Source organism: Stegostoma tigrinum, chromosome 6 (genome assembly GCF_030684315.1).
Source record: "Stegostoma tigrinum isolate sSteTig4 chromosome 6, sSteTig4.hap1, whole genome shotgun sequence".
In the NCBI taxonomy this organism is placed as follows: domain Eukaryota; kingdom Metazoa; phylum Chordata; class Chondrichthyes; order Orectolobiformes; family Stegostomatidae; genus Stegostoma; species Stegostoma tigrinum.
This window is the reverse complement of record NC_081359.1, coordinates 91,944,520-91,961,571: the sequence shown is the minus strand read 5'-3', so window position 1 is coordinate 91,961,571 and position 17,052 is coordinate 91,944,520. Positions and strand designations below refer to the sequence as shown.

Genomic DNA, 17,052 nt, shown 5'->3' with positions numbered 1-17,052 from the left:
AAACTAACTGGCCTAGAGTTACCTGTGTTTTTTTGTTTAAATCTCCTTCCCTTTTTAAGTACAGGCATTACAGTGCCAGATTTCCAATCCTCAGACTTTTCCAAAACCTAAGAACCCCTGGTAGATTACTACTACTGCATTCACTATCTCTGTACCTACTCCTTTTAAAATCCCAGATTGCAAACAATCAGGTCCAGCCAACTTATCACCAGTAGCTCCTTTAGTTCCTTTTTATTGTTTCCTCCATTAATATTTATTTCCACAGTTTTTATTTCCAACTTGCACAGTAAACAAACAGGCTTGGGCCTATTTACCATGTTGTTGACAAGGCTAATCTTATAGCACACAGAACCGTAGGAATCCAGATGCATATGTTGACCAGGTTTGTCAGTGACTGTAGTAGAGACTGTTTAGGCAGATTTCTCAACGAGGACATCAAGGTTTTTAGTGCAGTTGGATGCAGTGATGTTTGCCAAATTATGGCTAGATTTTCTTGGTCCGAAGTAGCTGTATTGACTACCTCTAGTGATTATTTATTCATTTAGTAATTTGTACATGTTACAAGTGCATAAATGCAGACATAAAATATTACTTATTGAAAGGAAGATGGTTGTGGTTGCTAGAAGTCAATTATCCCAGTAACACTACAGCAGTGCATAAGTTTCTCAGGCAAGTGTCTTACACCCAGCCATCTTTAACTGCTTCATTAAGTCCATCATGTGTGTACAATGTTCAACATTGTTGATTCTTCAGATGAAAATCTTTGCCAAAATGTGTCATTTCTCAGCAATATTCAAGTTCTATATACCAAACTACTAGAATGTGTAAGTGGAAGGCAGGATGGTGTTGGGAGAGGAAAGGGATAACAAGGAACGTTAAAATTTTTGGGTTGACTTCGTTTGAGGAACAACCTGCTTTGAAATTTACACTGAAATTGACAGATTAAGATAGTCAATTTCAAGATACTTCGGAAGCTTCATTTCCTTTTTAATCTTTCCAGGATGCTAGCTTCAGTTTTTCTATTCTGAGCCTAGGAAGTGAACACCATTGTTTTTCCTGATGTAGTTCAGCTGGACAGTGAATTTATTTAGTAAAAATATGAAGGTCCTTCTATTGCTCCACCGAAAAATACGCAGTAGAACAAAATAATATACAAAAAGCTAAGAGATATGCACAGGGACCTGAGTGTCACGATGAACTGAATAATGATTTCTGCTCCAAAGTCCAAGTCCAAATAGCAACAGCGGCAGTGCTAATTTCTGTTCAGAAACAGCTAGCAAACAATTTCAACAAATATGGTAAAAGCCCAAATACATGAATCAATGTCACCTATAAGGCAACCTTATCACCACCTTCTACTTAACATCAGTGCAGTCACCTGACATAATTTCCCCTTGTATTGAAAACAGGATAACCTTTCATTACATGATCATTTTTAAAGATGGAAATCTATTAAACATGAATGTGATGGTAAACACAAATGCTGAACTTCACACTGAAAATGTTTTCATGATTCTTATTTAAGACTAATCAATCATATTATATCAGTTTCCGTAGATCTTTGCTCCCTGGTCAACAGCACAGTGACAAGACATTTCCCCACCTCCACAAATCTGACAAAGGAGAGAAGTGCCTGGGAGGTCAGGTTTTCATTCTCTGGTTCCTCAGTAGCTGGGCCAGGAACCTCGGAACATGAGCAGACGCTACTGATTGGCTGCTTCCCTGCTGTTTAGATTAGATTAAATGAGGCTCTCACTCTGTCTCTGCCAACGATCATGTCCTACCCATACCACCCTACCCAACCCTATGGGCTCTCAACTGCATGCCAGCAATGAATTTATGCATTTTATATTCACAAGCACGTTTACTATTAGCAATCCCAGAGGGTACCTCACATCCAAAGTGCAGTTTATCTCTCCAAAGGCATCCTGGGATCAGATCCAAAAGGGGTATCTTATGTCTCTAAATGGGTATTCAAGCTTTCTAAACAAATCCACAGGATTCAGACCTGGTCCAATCTGCATATCTCATAACTCAGACACTTGACACACCATTTATCACACTGGACTGGAAGAAGCTGATGAATAAATTAGCTAGCTCCCTCCACAAACTGTGCTGACAGATTTTTTTTATTCAAGGGAATTGGGCTCTATGGCAAAAAGGCATAAAAGTAGAATTCGAGATGTTCAAATGTGCCAGAATCTCATAAATGGCAGAGCAGACTCGCTGAGCTGAATGGCCTACTTCTGCTCCCATGAATTCCAAGCAGATTATTCACACTTCCACAGAAATGAAAAATGCTGTGTGAATATGGAACCTGAATTTAAGGACCTCTGCTATTTTTACCACACCAAATAACCTCTACAATATTATGAAAATCTGGAACTCCCTGTTCTAATTGCTTTTATTTTCCCACCCTTCAAATTTTCATTGCTCCTTTTTTGTCCCATCCTTCCTTGGTCATTCTTTCCTTTTCCCACACTTTGTCAACTCATTAGATTACAAATAGAAATCAAAACATGAGAAACATCAAATCTGACAATCAATTACCATCATTGGTTTGAAACAAATAAATTCAGGTGGTATTAATGCTTTCTAGCACACTACTATGAATCAATTGTATCCACAGTTAAAAACGGGGTAGGGGGGAAATCACGGGTAGTTTGCAAATGCCAAAATCAACCTGACATCAAATACTTTAATCTGGAGGAATAACAGGTATGTCTTGAAAAGCTCGATTAGCTAAAACCTGGATCTTGTTGTTTACATCTCTTGTAGGAATTGCCATGGGACGGGGGATCAAAACAAGGGAGGAAATAAAACTTTTTGGGAATGTCAACAAAGCAGAAAAGAAATTCGCAATCTTCTGAAAGGGAGAAAGAGACAGTGGCATAAACGGACACTGGAAAGTAAGTTGGATATTGCTCAAACTATGGAATGAAACAAAGGATCACAGAGGCCTGACCAAGCACAAATATTTCCAGCTGCGGCCATCATTTTGTTTAACGCATCAAGTTGGTTTACAGCCAGATAGAATTTCTGTAATGTGTTTAAAAATATTTCATCCAGTCACGAGATACAAGAAGAAGAATAAAAGCGTACAGAAGCAGCGAGTTGGGGGAGGGAATGGGAATGTGATCATTCAAGTGGCAGGAGGTTTATGTACACTTAGTGCTCATATTACACAGATTTGCTTCCCACAGATCTTTGTGTTTTTATTCATGAAGTGTGGGCGTCATTGGCTATACCAGCATTTATCACCCATCCCTAATTGCCCAGAGGCATGGGTTAAGAGTCAATCATCTTGTTGAGAGTCTGAAGTCACATGTAGACCAAACCAGGTAAGGATATCAGCTCCCTTCCCCAAAGGATATTGATGAACCAGATGAGTTTTTCCCCTAACAATTGGCAATGGTTTCAGAGTCATACTTGAACTCTATCCAGGTTATTATCAAATTCAAATTCCATTTGCCATGGCAGAATTCAAACCCAGATCCCCAGAATATTACCTGGGTCTCCAGATTAATAGCCTCGCGACAATACCACTAGGTCATCACCTATCCTTCTATTGAAGAGGAAGAGTCTGAAATCCCCATCTCAATGCCAAGAAAATGGCAGAAATCAAGAAAGAATCAATGTACTTATTGTCTAAATATAATAGGGATATAGAAAATGCCTTGACTCCTTATGCAGAAAATTATAATGAATTAAAGAAAGAGACATCACAGCACCCTGAATGATGTCCTCTACAAAGGCCAAGCCAGCCAAAATGCCAGTGGAAAACTTACACACCCATCTCTATCTCCAGCTGTTAAATAGGTATCTTTAAGTACACCCTCAGCTCACCTTCCTGAAGATTACTCTATTAAAGACACGTGCATTCCTATGACTTTTTTGGTAGTGTTGTGTTCATTAATAATGTATATTAATGTTTTTAGGACAGAATAGGGCATATTTATGTTTTTTTGGGATGTATTGGGTACTCAGGAGGGGGTCTTAGTGGTATTTTCATTTTTTGTTATCAGTGGCAAGTCTGTATCCCAACCTCTAATGGATAACGAGAACTGAGTGTACACTGGAAAAACTAGTATAGTTCAGTTCAGCTATGAAGCTAAATGGTCTGTTTCTATGAGGTTCTATGCAGGAAACATACTGATTCAACTCATCAATGCACGAGCCTGCTTTTGTTACATATTTTTCTTAAACTACACATGCATTACAAAAGGAAGTGGCTGCTATGCAAGCAGGTTAATTGAATTGTGCAGCAAAGTTTTCCAAAATCATCAGTTTTGGCACCTACCTCCTTTATGCACAGCTGTACACCTTCTGGCTGATTGGTTTGAAGGACTTCCACAACTATTGGGGCGAGAACTGAACTCAAACCACTAATCTGAAAATTTAAGATACAAAAAAAACTGTACACCTTAAAATGTGCAAAATATCTAATGTACAACTCTAAAATCAATTATGCAATATGCCACAAGTACACATTATAGGTAAAAGATGCCTGGTACTAATTCAATGAATGAAATGCAGGGATTAAAATTAATTTGCAAAGAACAATGCTGACCACAGAGATTTCTAACATTCTGCAGATGGCATTATAATTTATTTGTTCATTCGTTTATTTATTGTCACGTGTATTTTATTACAAAATACAGTGAAAAGTGTTGTATAGTGTCACCATTCACTGCAGTCATCTTAAAACACAGAAAAACGAACTGAAACAAAGGCAGAAAAATAAAGAAATACAGAAATAGTGTTCAGTTTACAATCCTTCTTGTTAAGTGCTCCGTCATGGGCCTGGTGGCCAGCCACAAGTCCTCTTCACTGTGCCATTGCCGCTGGAACAAGAGTTGCCACTTCGGCACCATCTCACCTCCACCAATGCCCCTGCCCCTATGAGTCCCCTTTGTCTCATTAATACAGAAGCACTGAGCTCACTGAGTCTGCACTGGGCCCCCTCGTCGACTGCCACAAGTCCACGCTGGGCCCGCTTGCTGAGCAGCGCAAGTCCATGCTACGCTCACTTGCCACCAATGCTGTCCTCGTGATCAAGCTCTTCAACAAGAGCTAAGTAAAAAAGAAAACAAAAAAGAGAGAAAAGAAAAACAGAAGAAACCCAAAATGTTCCAAAGTATAAATTCCAAAGGTTTGAGGAGTGGCCGTGAGATTAACAGAATTAAGGACTAATGGGTCGTTAATAATGTGGTGACACCTGAATGACAAGGCTTTACATTTTCTAGCATGATAATTGAGTAAAGACTGTAACTTCACAGCTACCCTGTGTTTAACTGCCGAGATGTACCAGCATATCAAAGCATTTACAGAAGTAGAGCAAATCAGATAGCAATATCTATCCTTTTGGGACTAGCTGCACATCTGCAGAAGCCGAATTTGTAAATGATTTACGCCTTAATACAGCAGTTACCTTCGATACCATGCACAGTGGCTTAGTGGTTAGCACTGCTACCTCAGCGCCAGGAACCCAGGTTCAGTCCCACCCTTGGGTACATCGCTTTGTGGAGTTTGCACATTCCCAGTGTGTCTAAGCTCCAGTGCTCTGCTTTCCTCTCTCAGACCAAAAAAATGTTAGGTGGATTGACCATGCTAAGTTGCTCATATAGTGTCCAGAAATGTGCAGGCTAGATGGATTAGCCATGAGAAATGCAGGATTGTAGGGTAGGGATGTGGGTCTGGGTGGGATGCTCTTCAGAGGGTTGGTGTGGATTTGATGGGCTGAATGGCTTGCTTCTGTAGGGATTCTATGATTCTCTATGATACCTGTGCAAAATCCAGACCATTGAAAACAGTTTTCAAAATAGCAAGGTTAAAACTCTTGGAATCATTTAAAGGAAAACAAAAAATCAGTTGCTGAAATGGAGAGGAGAATCTCAAAAGATACTCTGGATGGATCCATTGTGAAAGGCCTAATCTTTGTCTTCATCAATAATTTATCTTATCATATTGTTATTGCATTTCTTAATTGTCCTTAGAGGTCTAAGTGACCATATTCATAACCCGGTGTGTTTCATAGGATTCCAGTAGGTACACCCAAAAGGTGATTATTAAGACAAATCAGCAGGAAGGCTGACATTTTGGGCCTAGGCCCTTCTTCAGAAATGTCTCTGAAGAATGGTCTAGGCCTGAAACATCAGCCTTCCTGTTCCTCTGATGCTGCTTGGCCTGCTGAGTTCATCCAGCTCTACACCTTGTTGTCTCAGATTTTCCAGCATCTGCTGTTCCTGCTATCTCTGAAGCTTATAGCAGACACTTGTGTTTTGGGTGATACAGGGACAGCAAACCAAACCAAAAATCAGACTTGCCAACACTGGACATTGCAACTCAGTTAAACTAAAATATTCAATGACCCTCAAAATTGCTTAATTGTCCCTAACCATACTTTACAAATAACAGACATCGAGTTTACAGCTTAAGCAGAAGTTAACAATTTGCTATGAGCGCTATAACTTTAGTGGAGCAAATTTAAACAAGGTAATCAAATTAGCCTATATGATTTAAACCCAATATTCTTCGATTGTAAACTCACACTCACGCACAAAGATGGATGAATAAAGCTAAGAGATATAGTGAACAATTACAACTGGGCAGTTCACTTAGTCAGTTTTGAACCATGTTTACCAAACCTTCATGCAATCCTTGAAAAATGAGTTGTCCGTAAGCATGTGAGGCTTTCCATTCTGCTTGACTTCTGAAGTCTCTGGTCAATGCAGACAGCTTCTGCAGACTGCTGGGGACTTTTACTAACGTCTTACTGAACTCTGAATATGTAACAGTACAGCACAGAAACATGCCCTTCAGCCCACCATGTCTGTGCCGACCATGATGCTATTCTAAACTTAATCCCATCTGCCTGCACATAGTCCATATCCCTTTACTGTCTGCCTGTAGATGTGTATGTCTAAATGTCTTTTGTTGGGGTTTTTTCACATTTTTCAATAATTTGAAAGCTGGATATCAACTAAAGAGCGACCAAAACTCCTTGCAGCAGCTTTCACAGGCACACTGCCTCAACATTCAGTTTATTTGACTGTCTGGCACTAGCCTCCCATTTATTGCAACGTATAACATTCAAGCAGCTGCCAGTCCTTGGGCATAATATATGTCTCATGTGCCGAAATGCCTACAGTGTTTTTAAGAACAACAATTAACCTGGCCAGTTCCCATAAACAAATCAATTTGTTTGTACTTTCCATATAATAAAAAGGACAAGTTGCTGTTCAAAATTCAGAGTTCAACATTCAAGTTCAACTCACAGTTACAAACCAAAAGTGAGAAAAATAAAGAAATAATATACAATCTATAATTTAAAAAAAGATCCCTACTGTTGCCAGTTTAGGATTTCCTCTCCTTGCCAAGAGTGATAAGTCCAATTACTTTGAAAATTCCTGTTAAAATATAACTTGAACATACAACTTGTACCACTGAGTGCCTGAACAAGAATTCATGTTTACAGTTCCCATGTGGCATATTCTTGATGTAAGCATTTCCATACCCAGCATTTCCCAATGGCAAAGGTTTTAAAAATGTGTCCAGGACTATTTCTGTAAGTCAACTGTTTAGGAATGGCTAAAGCACAGCCTAGGAGCAAGATTCATTTCTATCTTGTGCACTAATTAGAAATTACATTGAAGGATACGTTTTAAGTGAGGAAAAAGATCAACATTTCAGGATTGCAACTGGGAAACCAAGAATACCTGTACAATTCTCTCATGACAGTGAATAACACCTTCCACATTCATCTTGGTTCCTTGTTCCTGCAACACGGAGATCTCAGTGGATTTGGTAGGCATTGCATAGCTGTGGGAAACAAATACAAAAGCACTTGTACATGTTATATTGTTTCAATAAGACTGAACATACAAAATAAATAAAAGAACAGATATGAAAGGATTTTCATTAATACTGCTCATTCACTTTTTTGGGAGAAGCAATAAGAGTGAAAGACTTTTGAAGCATTTATGATTCTGTTTATGGCACAAGAGGAGGGTGGATATCAGAGAATTTACAGTTTAATTCTTGATGTAGTTAAAAATGACAGTGTCTTAACCTTTACCTGACAGCTCACTTACACCCATGACTCTCCCAACTGATTAATAGTTATGTTATCAGTCTTCCTAGGCCAGTCCTTGGTCCTCCATTTGCCACAATGGGGTATCTTATTTTTTGTTTAGACCAAGTGTGAAGGTGGTGGGGGCGCTTAAAGCAGAAGGTAGCTCTGCTGGGTTTTAATGTGTGATAACATTCTTCTCAGCTCAGTACATATTCATAAAATCTGGTTTTCTGCCAGTGTATGGACAAACTGAACAAAAATGACTATTTAATACCAAGCAGTTAGACTTTAGCTGCAGGCAAACAGTTATAAACCATCAGTACATAACACTAATCATTAAAACTCAATTCCCTTATAAATTCCCCATTACGTGCACACAGGAAAAAAAATATAGGTAGAGCAGAAACTGGAAAAGCAGTTCTGTAGTCTTTTTTCTGTAGGGTTGGCTTTCACTGATCAGAAGATTTCTTCTTGGCTTTGCTTTTCCAAATGCTTCCACTGGCTTGCAATAGGTATAGCACGGCTGGCTCACTTGTGAAAGATTTCTGACGCATTAAATAAAAACTAAAGCTCACCGCAAATGAAGGAAAGAAACCACTTTTCTTCAGCTTTAAAGTAGCTTACTGCAGAGAATGGGGAGACAGCTCCTGAGACAGAGAAGATCTAATCACTTTTTTCTCTGTCTTCTTTCCAGCCCCAAGTTGTCCACTTAACTAACAACCAATTATATAGTTGCTATCAGGCAAAAAGCCTTTGTCATCCAATTCCAACTTGTCTACAGCATAAATTTTATTACTTCTCATTTAGGCAGCATTTAAACCAAGTTTGACATGGGTGTCAGGTTATTTGCTTTTCAAAATATGCAGCAAACTTTGCAAAACACTGATTTTAGAAACAGTTCTCTCTCATTTCAATCCATAATTTTTCAAAAAAGACACTCTTTTTACACTGGCTACTCAATGTTTCAGGCTCCTATGAGCGTGAGTTAACATTATAAGTTGATCACTACAGTGGACTGTCACATAAGACGGCGTCAGGCATCTCTATCAGATGCCTTACGTATAATCAATGTTTGTCACTTCATTCCAGCTAATCATGCAAAAATGCCTCTGACACTGCCTCAATGCACCATTCAATGGTGCTAAAGACCCTGGTTACTTTCTTGACAATACTGCTTGCTTGTGCATCATCGTGGCTCTGAGCTTAGTATCTGTGGCTCTGTTGGTGCTACTCACCAGGTTGCTTCACCTCATTATTCATCTCACCCTTACTGAAAACTCACACAGCTGTTGGTTTAAGGTGGCTGAACATCTGGTTAGTATTGATCGGTGAAGTAGTATCAGGAATGAGATGCATGTTTGTTCATTTGAGATCTTGACAGTCAAGCTACACTATGGGTCCTTAGCAGACTGCTTATGCGTTGGGGGAATATTCTATCGACTGACTACAAGGTGAAGTGCATCCTCTATGACTTACGACTGGTTTTCCTCTTCCTTATTCTGTCACGGGCAAGACTTTTGTAAACTTGATCCGTACATTACGTTAATTCCCTTCCTAATGGCAGTACCGCTCTACATACAGCTCATGGACTGCAGCTGTTCAAGAAGACTGCTCCTCATCACCTTCTCCAGGGGTGGGCAAGAAATGCTGGAACAGGTAATAAATGCTGGCCAAGTCAACAATGCCCACATCCCACGAGTGATTAATAAAACTGCTATATGCACGGAAAGAGCGGAAGCGTCCATTAACCCCTGCCATATAGCCTTACTACATTTTGAATCTTCAACCTGCAAAACAGTTTTATCCCCATGTTCTTAACTTTTGTATACATGGTGCTGTGAATGCTCCTGCATGGCTGCATGTGGAATAATCACCCCAGCACCATCACCACTACTGCTGATTTTTAGATTCCCCTCTTGTCAAACGTTAAGGAATCATAAAACATGGTTGCAGTGTTGTTTGGAGCTATAAGAGCTCACTCAGTTTGCTTCCTATCAACGTAACATCTTAATACTGCTAATGCAATCATGTTCAATTTCTGTTTTGAATAGTTGAGTTAGATGCGCTCATGCTATAGAGGAACACATGCAAACAGATGTGGGGGTCTCCCATTTGTATTGCACATTCTCCGTGAGGCCTCTGTCAAAATAGAAAGGCTGTGCTCGTGTCCTTTCTGTTAACCATTCCCTCTAGCCTTGTCCTCTAGGATTTACTTTCCCCTGCTATAAGTAGTTTTCTCTGGCATCCCCTTTGAGATTATCAGCCCCTTCACTTCACCTTTGATACTCTTCTCCAATCCCACCCTGATTAAATTTCCCATTCCCAGCCTTATCTTAATAATTCTTTTATTCAGTTCACCAGCTCATTCTCCATCCGCAACAAAATTAATTGCCACAGTGTTCTCCACCTTTAACATGCAGCTCCCAATCTTTCTTGTTCCTTTGTCCAAGTCAATGCGATTCTCCCCCTATTTCCCAGTTTGCTTCCTCCATTCCCCAGAATCCTTCCAATGTCCCTGATAACAATTTCATTCCTGACTGTTCTTTTTAATCCAGCCCATCTTTCTGCAAACCTTTTCAGTTTAGTCCCCCTTCCTGTTGAGACTTCTAATTGGTACAGTGCCCTTTTCATTTCATACCTCTTCAGTTGAAGCCTGCTCGCTTGTTCTAGATAGGTTCACTGGTGGAAGCCAGTGTGGCTACCTCACTTGGAAAGGCTGGTAGGTCTGATCAATCTTCAACCCTTACACAGTAAGTATTTTAGTACCACAAATGACGGAACTTCTTGTGAGCAGATTCACTAAGTAAAGCTTCATCTCTTATACGATAAGCACTTGGGCAAAGAAATGACTTGGTATGAAGGAGCCAAGTAATGGAAGAGGTTTGTACTCACTGAAACTGGAAGAAACAAGTTTACCCCACCAGGTACACACTTCTTCATCCATTTTCGGAAGAAGGATATAGGCCCAAAATGTCAGCTTTCCTGCTCCTATGCTGCTGATGGCCTGCTGTGCTCATCCATACACCTTGTTATCACACACTTCATCTGTACAGTTGATCACATGTTTCCTGATTTTTGCTAACAAGATTGCTGTTAGCAAAACAGCTGTGAACATAATTTCGAAGGTCTGGGGTGTTCATGACATTCCAATGAAAAAAAACAAAAAAAGGTCCCTGACGATGAAGGTCAGGAAAGCCAACCTGCCTGAGAGGTTGTCAGAATTAGATAGAAAAGCTTTAATCCACCATTGGGAAATAGAAATTTTACTTCCCACTATATTTCTATGCGCTCCCTACCAAAAACTTCCGATAGGTCCAGAAGACTCTAGCCAATATTTTTGCAGTGATCAAAATTTTTAACTGTACCCTTAAAGTCCACCTTTGATATCCCAACTTCCACTGTCTTCTTTGAAGAACTCAAAATCAAACTCTGACCAGCTGTTGCTTTCTTTCTTGATTCAACTTCAGTTTCTTTGATTACATTTCTCTCGATACTTTTGTAATTTCATCTATGTTAAAAGCAAAGCAAAATGCAAGTTGTAATTGACAGCAGATTTCATTTCACACTGCTCTTCACCTTTCCTCCACTTTGATCTTCAGTCGATTGCAGAGCCGGTGTATGTACTGACTATAGTGTTCTACAAGTGTCATATCATAGCCAGTCAGTTGGATATTTAAGACACCATATTCTGTGTCAGTGCCAGGCTTAAGCTGCTTCATCTGTAACTTCTCTCTTTTCTTCCGTGGCTGTTGAAAATATCACAGTCAAAATCTTAAAATAATTGCCAGAAAAACTTATACATAGTCAAAATATGCATTGGAACAGTAGGAGGTCATTCCGCACCTTGAGCCTCTTCCACCATTAGGCGAGATCATGGTTAATCTTTGGCCTAATCCAGTTTGTTTTTATGCACTCATGGGATATTGGCACCAGTTGTCTGGGCTAGCATTTATTGCCTATCCTGAGCTGGCCTTGAGAATATGGTTTTATATCTGTCTTTGGACCATATTCCTTTGTTTAACAAAAATTTACCTACATCCAATTCAAATTCACATCTGATCCTACATATACTGCTGTTTGTGGTAGACAGTTCTAAACATCTACGTGTGTCTGTGGGATGTATTGTACAGGGATATTCCAAACCTCAAACAGATAAAATCTTGTGCACAGATTTCATAGGGAACTGTAGTTTTTGATACAATATTCTGGATAAACCCTCCAAGCCAACATCAACATATCTAGGGTGCCCTGGTTGGTTCAACAATGGAAAGCTTCCTTAAGATGGCAATTCGTGCAGTGTAGCTGACTAAATGCTAACAGCATGTTTGTTGCACACTTAGTGCTTTCAAAGTTTTCACTGCTCCAAAGACCAGTAATGAAACAGATCATGTTCATCAGGGGAAGAAATGCACATCACAGACTGAAAGTGAGTTGGCATGTTCTTCTTCAATCACTAAACAAGGTAATGCATTTTACAGCCTCTTAATCCTCCGTTCAAAATAAATGCTTAGTTGGTTTCTATGTGCAGACACCGAGAGGGTAGGGAGAGCCATGAATATTGTTGAAGTTGCAGAATTGTATATAAAAACTCAACTAAGAAGCCTGGGTGTCAGAAATGGAGGTGGGACATCCATATCTGGATTCCATCTGCCATTTATCACTCCACAAAAATCTGCACCATATAATCTAAGTATAAACTCAGAGACTGTCATTATCTGCAACAATGAACACCCTAAACTGTCAACTCAGTAACACAATTTGGACCTGTTGGCCAAAAACAATTGACAAGCAGACTTCAGAATAGGTCATATGACTCCAAGTGTTTTACATTAAAGATAGTTTGAAACCACAAGAAGTTTGTTAACCTCAACTTCACAAAGCTCCTGATTTGTATACTAACACCTGAAGGACCAAGGCTCCAAAAGCTTGTGCTTTCAAATAAACTTGTTGGACTGTAATCTGGTGTTGAGAGATTTCTTACTTGTATATAGGTCAAACGTTAGCAATCACTAACTCTGCAACTGCTGTTCATGTCAGGTCAATGGTTATTTATTAAGTCTATGATGCAAAACGTTAAGTCTCAATAGCAATGTAAACTCCAAATAAAATTTCTATATCGTTCCTCGAAGGGAGAATGTACTTCCTGGTATGAATCCGAGCCGGATACCTCAGGAAGATTCCATGTATAATCCATGCTGAATTAAATTACCAGTCAAGCTGTGAATTAATGAGCACTAACTGACCCCAAAACTGCAGAACTGGGAAGGGGACAAAAAAAATTCAATGATGTTTCTGTTCATGATCAATAATTCCTGTTTAAAAACTCATGCAAATTTATAGACAGTGGGTGTAAATAAATTTAAGTTGCTGTGATAGAAAAACTTATCAACCCTGAATTAACCATCTGGGGCAGGAAACAGCCTCAATATCAATGTAAAATATCACAGCTGAAAGATGAAATAAAAGCAGAAAATTCTGGGAATATGCAGGTCAGGAACACCTGTGGAGAGAAACAATTAACATTTCAGTATCTTCTAGGTTTTGGTGCAAGGTCACAGTCCTGAAATGTTAACTGTTTTTGGAACCTTACTGCGTGCAAACTGCTTGCTGCACTTCAAAAGTATAACTGAAGTGCAACTTTAGTTCAGTGGCGATAAACAGCTTCAGTGCATCCTGAGGTTGTCAAAGGCACTAGACAAATGCCAATTCCAATATTTGAGAATAGAAAATTTGAAGGACAAAAAAAAAGACCCATTCTTGATAATAACAGCACTCAACTGAGTCATACAGAAGGCACCCTTGTGTGGGTGTCAGGTGAAAACGCAATTAGAACTGTGCACAATGCCCTTCATCCAAATTGGCAGTTGACATGCAGTCTAGAATGACTCAGGGAGATAATATCTAGAAGGTTGCTGGAGCAATGGTGAGATTTTAAGAGTTCAGTCTTTTGGGAGAGAAAAGAAGGAAGTGGCAGTAAGTTAAGGAGGTGAGAGAAAACAAGTCAACACCTGATTTGAAAAATTAAGTAGTTATCATAAAATTCATTTATTTAAATCTAAGTTGATTGGTGAATTTTGTGATTAATCGTTTCTGCTCTACATCAGTGTTAAATTTAATCCAGACACACAAAGAAAGCATTACTTACCACTTCTTTAGGCAGTAAGTATTTATACCTCCCGATCCCATGGGTAGGCATTGACCTGTAATGTCTCTTGCTGGCTAAGCTATTACCTGTGTATGCAGAATGCAGAATTTATTTGATTAAAATATATCACCAAGTTACACTCCGAGATAGCTCATCTCCTGGTAGCAGTAGAGGGTCAATACAAAATGGCACAAAGCAATTGAGACCACTCTTTAAAACACAAACAATAGTATGTTTGCACAAAAAAATCCAACGGCCTTAGAATCTACTGGTTTCATTAATTCCCTAAGATTTTTTGATTCTGTATTTTTGTCTAGGTGAACTTCATAATAGCCTAAAAATGTTATCTGGATATCGTGTACAGGTTTAATGTGAATATGCAAACATTAAACTGGATGAAAGGCAAACTATGAACACTGAAAATCCAATTCATAAACAAAAATAAATCCTAACATACCCAATGCTTCAAACAGTGTGTCAGTGAAAAAGATAACCTAATATTCCAGATGGAATTCCATCAGAATTGAACATTTATCTAGTGGCTACTATAGTTCTACAGCAGTGTAGAAGCTTTGAAGCTAGTTAAAACATAAAATAGATTTCTAACAGTACTTAAACATGTTTGTTAATGGATATATTAACAATTTGGGGATGGACAGATCATAACTAGCAACTAGAACGTGGCTAAGCTTCTCCATAAGAGCAAAAACACAGGAGGAATGGGTAGAACAGCAGCAGTCTGGTGCTCTAGCTCCTATCACTACAGTGCACAAAAACGACAAATAGCAAAATAATTTTGTGATGGCTGTCACAAAGGTAAATGTGATAATTAGGTAAGTGGGAAAAACTGAAGTATAAACTTTAAATGAGTGTTCTGCCCAGAGGGATGCGGGGAAGCTAAGCAAACTCAGGAGTGTCAAGATCCTGGAACTTCCTTCCTGACAGTATTGTGGGTGTACTTGCACCAAATGGACTGCCTTGGTGAGGAGGCAGTTCACCAACACCATCTCAACTAAGCAGGGGTAATACATGGTGGCCCAGCCTGTGAAGCCCACATTCCCTGAATGAATACATAAAAATGCTTAAAAAGAGTTGCATTCTTCAGATTGGAACTAAGTTGGTTATTAGATATTAGACCTGAAATGCCTCATCTAACCCAAACATTCCCATGCAAAGTTAAATTTAAGATCACAGTTGGTGGTAGATAATGACAGAATACATAGAGTATTATTTACACGACTTGTTAATTGGTTCCATAGCTGAATTATTTTCCCTGCTGTTCTGAATCTGAGCACTCACTCCAGAGAATATGTTACATCTGTATGTGCATTATTGTGGTAACATTACTTTCATTCCCAGGAGTTAGGTACATCAGAAGTTAAATTAGCATCTCAGTGGTTACTTACCAGACATTAACAGCCCTGATGTCACCACTGTAATGTCATCTTGACAATAAAGCACTGAACTTGAATGCTTTTTTTAAAAAAGAGATTTTGGGCAACAATGCTCAAAACAGAGCATGTTCCCCTCCCTCCCTCACATGCACACAAAGATGCACAGGAATCAGATCACTGGTGGTTAAAACAACTACTTTTAGTCTGTCAGAGGTGTTTTTCCCAAAAAGACCTCATGTCTCCTCTTTGTTGCTCATCAGCTTTGTTAACATATTTTAAACCCAGAGAAGAAATTCAGATTCAATTATATATTTCAGGTAATCTATACTCTTGGAGCAAACAAACTAGTCCTGCCCTTATGTAAATCAAACATGACCACTGATACTCCTTAGCGATTCAGTTGAAATAATTGGTCGAAATGAACACTGTCGACTGAACGGTTTCCTTTCACATGTTATTTCCTGGATGACTTATTTTCAAGATTTAATCAATGGAGAATGTCTCCTTATGAAATACGTGCTGGCTGCTGTTCTCGGTTAACTGGATGAATGATAAATTTCAACCTTAACTAAAGATTCTAACAAATTCTGTCTACTGCAGACATGTAATTAACTGGATTAGCTTTATGTCCCTTCTGAAAAATCTAGTCTCTGCATTATTTAATAAATCTAGACCAAACAGCCTGAGGCCAAGCCTTTCTGAAGTATAGAAGTTCAGATCAGTCAGTCAGTCAATCTGGCACATAAGGTGCAATGGATGGTCCATTAAAAGTGGCCTTCCGCAGTCTTTGCAAAACCTCAAATATCCTTGAGGAGGAGAGCGAGTCAGGACATAATATTCTCACAGAGGTCTATTCAAGGATGAAATTTTGTTTTTACTTAAATTGTCTTGCGTGTGTAATCTACAATACCGTTGTTTTAACTTCATGTCATTGGCAACAAACTTTGAGAAAACTGATGGGCTGCAAACTCCAGACTTCTCTCACCACTGACTTCAATCTGTTCCCTGTAGGTTTTATGTACATTTAAGACCATAAGATCTAGGAGCAGAAATTAGGCCATTCAGCCCACTGAGTCTGCTCAATCATGGCTAAAATGTTTCTCAACCCCATCCTCATGCTTTCTCCTTGTAACCCTTGATCCCCTTCATAATCAAGAATCTATCTATCTCAATCTTAAATATACTCAGTGACCTTGCCTCCACAGACTACTGTGGCAGTCAATTCCATAGATTCACCACTCTCTGGCTGAAATAGTTTCTCCTTATCTCAGAGTAAAAGGAAGACCTTTTAGAACAAAGGCCATGCCCTCGGGTCCTAGACTGTCCTACCAATGGAAGCATCTTCCCAACATCCACTTTGTCCAGGCCACTCAGTATTCTGAAAGTTTCAATTAGATACCCCTTCATCCATCTAAAATCCAACGACTATAGTCTCAGAG

At 39.2% G+C, this 17,052-nt stretch overlaps 1 protein-coding gene across 2 annotated transcripts in view; it reads right to left on the bottom strand.

Annotated features, from left to right (window-relative positions):
• mrpl48 (mitochondrial ribosomal protein L48) overlaps nucleotides 1–17,052 on the bottom strand; it is a 41,858-nt gene that overhangs the window by 4,651 nt on the left and 20,155 nt on the right. Inside the window, exons 4-7 of one of the 2 annotated variants that reach the window (XM_048533376.1) lie at nucleotides 14,220–14,305; nucleotides 11,651–11,820; nucleotides 7,719–7,821; nucleotides 4,301–4,390 (exon numbers count right to left, since the gene is read on the bottom strand). In XM_048533376.1, coding sequence (XP_048389333.1) covers nucleotides 4,301–4,390; nucleotides 7,719–7,821; nucleotides 11,651–11,820; nucleotides 14,220–14,305 — 449 coding nt within the window. The remainder of the gene's footprint in view (nucleotides 1–4,300; nucleotides 4,391–7,718; nucleotides 7,822–11,650; nucleotides 11,821–14,219; nucleotides 14,306–17,052) is intronic. The other variant, XM_048533377.1, reaches the window with a different exon arrangement.